Consider the following 967-nt stretch of genomic DNA (forward strand, 5'->3'; position numbering starts at 1 on the left):
GCTTCCCGCCCGGCTTCGGCCCGGGCTTCTGCCGTATGCGCGGCCGTCACCCGCACTGCCATCGCGCCCTCCATGTCGCAACGCGCCGCAGGAAGATGGCGGATTTACGACCGTGTCGTCATAACAACGGGCCGCGCCAAGGCGAGAGAGCGAGAAGACGAGAGGAGGACGACGGGGCGGGGCCAGGGCGGGTTTGACGGGCAGGCGGAGGGGCGCCGTGCGAGGGTGTGGCCTGGAGGCTCAGAGGCGGGACCAAGCGCTGAGACAGAACATCCGGCGGAACTGCCGGGAGAGGTGTGATTACGGTGCAGAGGACTGACAGGCGGAGGGGCGGATCCAAAAGACGGGAGGGGCGGGGCCACGCCTGAGAATTGACATGCTGGGGCTGCGGTGCGCGAGCGGCGTTTAGGCGCTCGAGCCTGAGGAGACCGCCAGGTCTCTTGGGGGCGCCTCCTGCTTGGCCCTGAGCGCGTTCCGCTGCCGGGGTTCGAGCTCTAGAGGGCCGCTGCCGGGACACTGCCCCAGATCGGACCGGTAGAGTGGTGCTCGCTGCCCGCCTCTGACCCCCTCGGATGTCAGAGCCTCCCTTACTGGTTGACTCAGTCCAAGGACAAAACCCGAATTGGGGATCGCTTCACTAACTCTTTCATTCTTTTGCATAGTTTTCAAGTTGTGATAAATACACATAAAATTTACCGTGCGTGACAGTGCCTTCACAACGCTATGCAACTATCACCAACATGTAGTTCCAGAACGTTGTCTTTATTTCAAAATAAGATCTGTACCCACTGGCAGTCACCCCCCTCCCCCATTGTCCCCTCCCTCAGCCCCTAGCAAACCTCTTTCTCTGTGGATTTGCATTTTCTGGACATTTCGTATAATCGGAATTTTACATATGGTAGTCTAGTCAAGGCTATGGTTTTTCCAGTGGTCATGTATGGATGTGAGAGTTGGACTGTGAAGAAAG

General features: G+C 58.8%; 1 protein-coding gene across 1 annotated transcript in view; it reads right to left on the reverse strand.

Annotated features, from left to right (window-relative positions):
• The window catches only part of E4F1 (E4F transcription factor 1), an 8,446-nt gene extending 7,504 nt beyond the window's left edge, over nt 1-942 (reverse strand). The window contains exon 1 of the mRNA XM_010835097.1: nt 3-942. Coding sequence (XP_010833399.1) covers nt 3-74 — 72 coding nt within the window. The 5' untranslated portion in view covers nt 75-942. The remainder of the gene's footprint in view (nt 1-2) is intronic.
• Nucleotides 943-967: the final 25 nt, after the last annotated feature.

This window comes from Bison bison, unplaced genomic scaffold, assembly GCF_000754665.1.
Source record: "Bison bison bison isolate TAMUID 2011002044 unplaced genomic scaffold, Bison_UMD1.0 scf7180017845485, whole genome shotgun sequence".
In the NCBI taxonomy this organism is placed as follows: domain Eukaryota; kingdom Metazoa; phylum Chordata; class Mammalia; order Artiodactyla; family Bovidae; genus Bison; species Bison bison.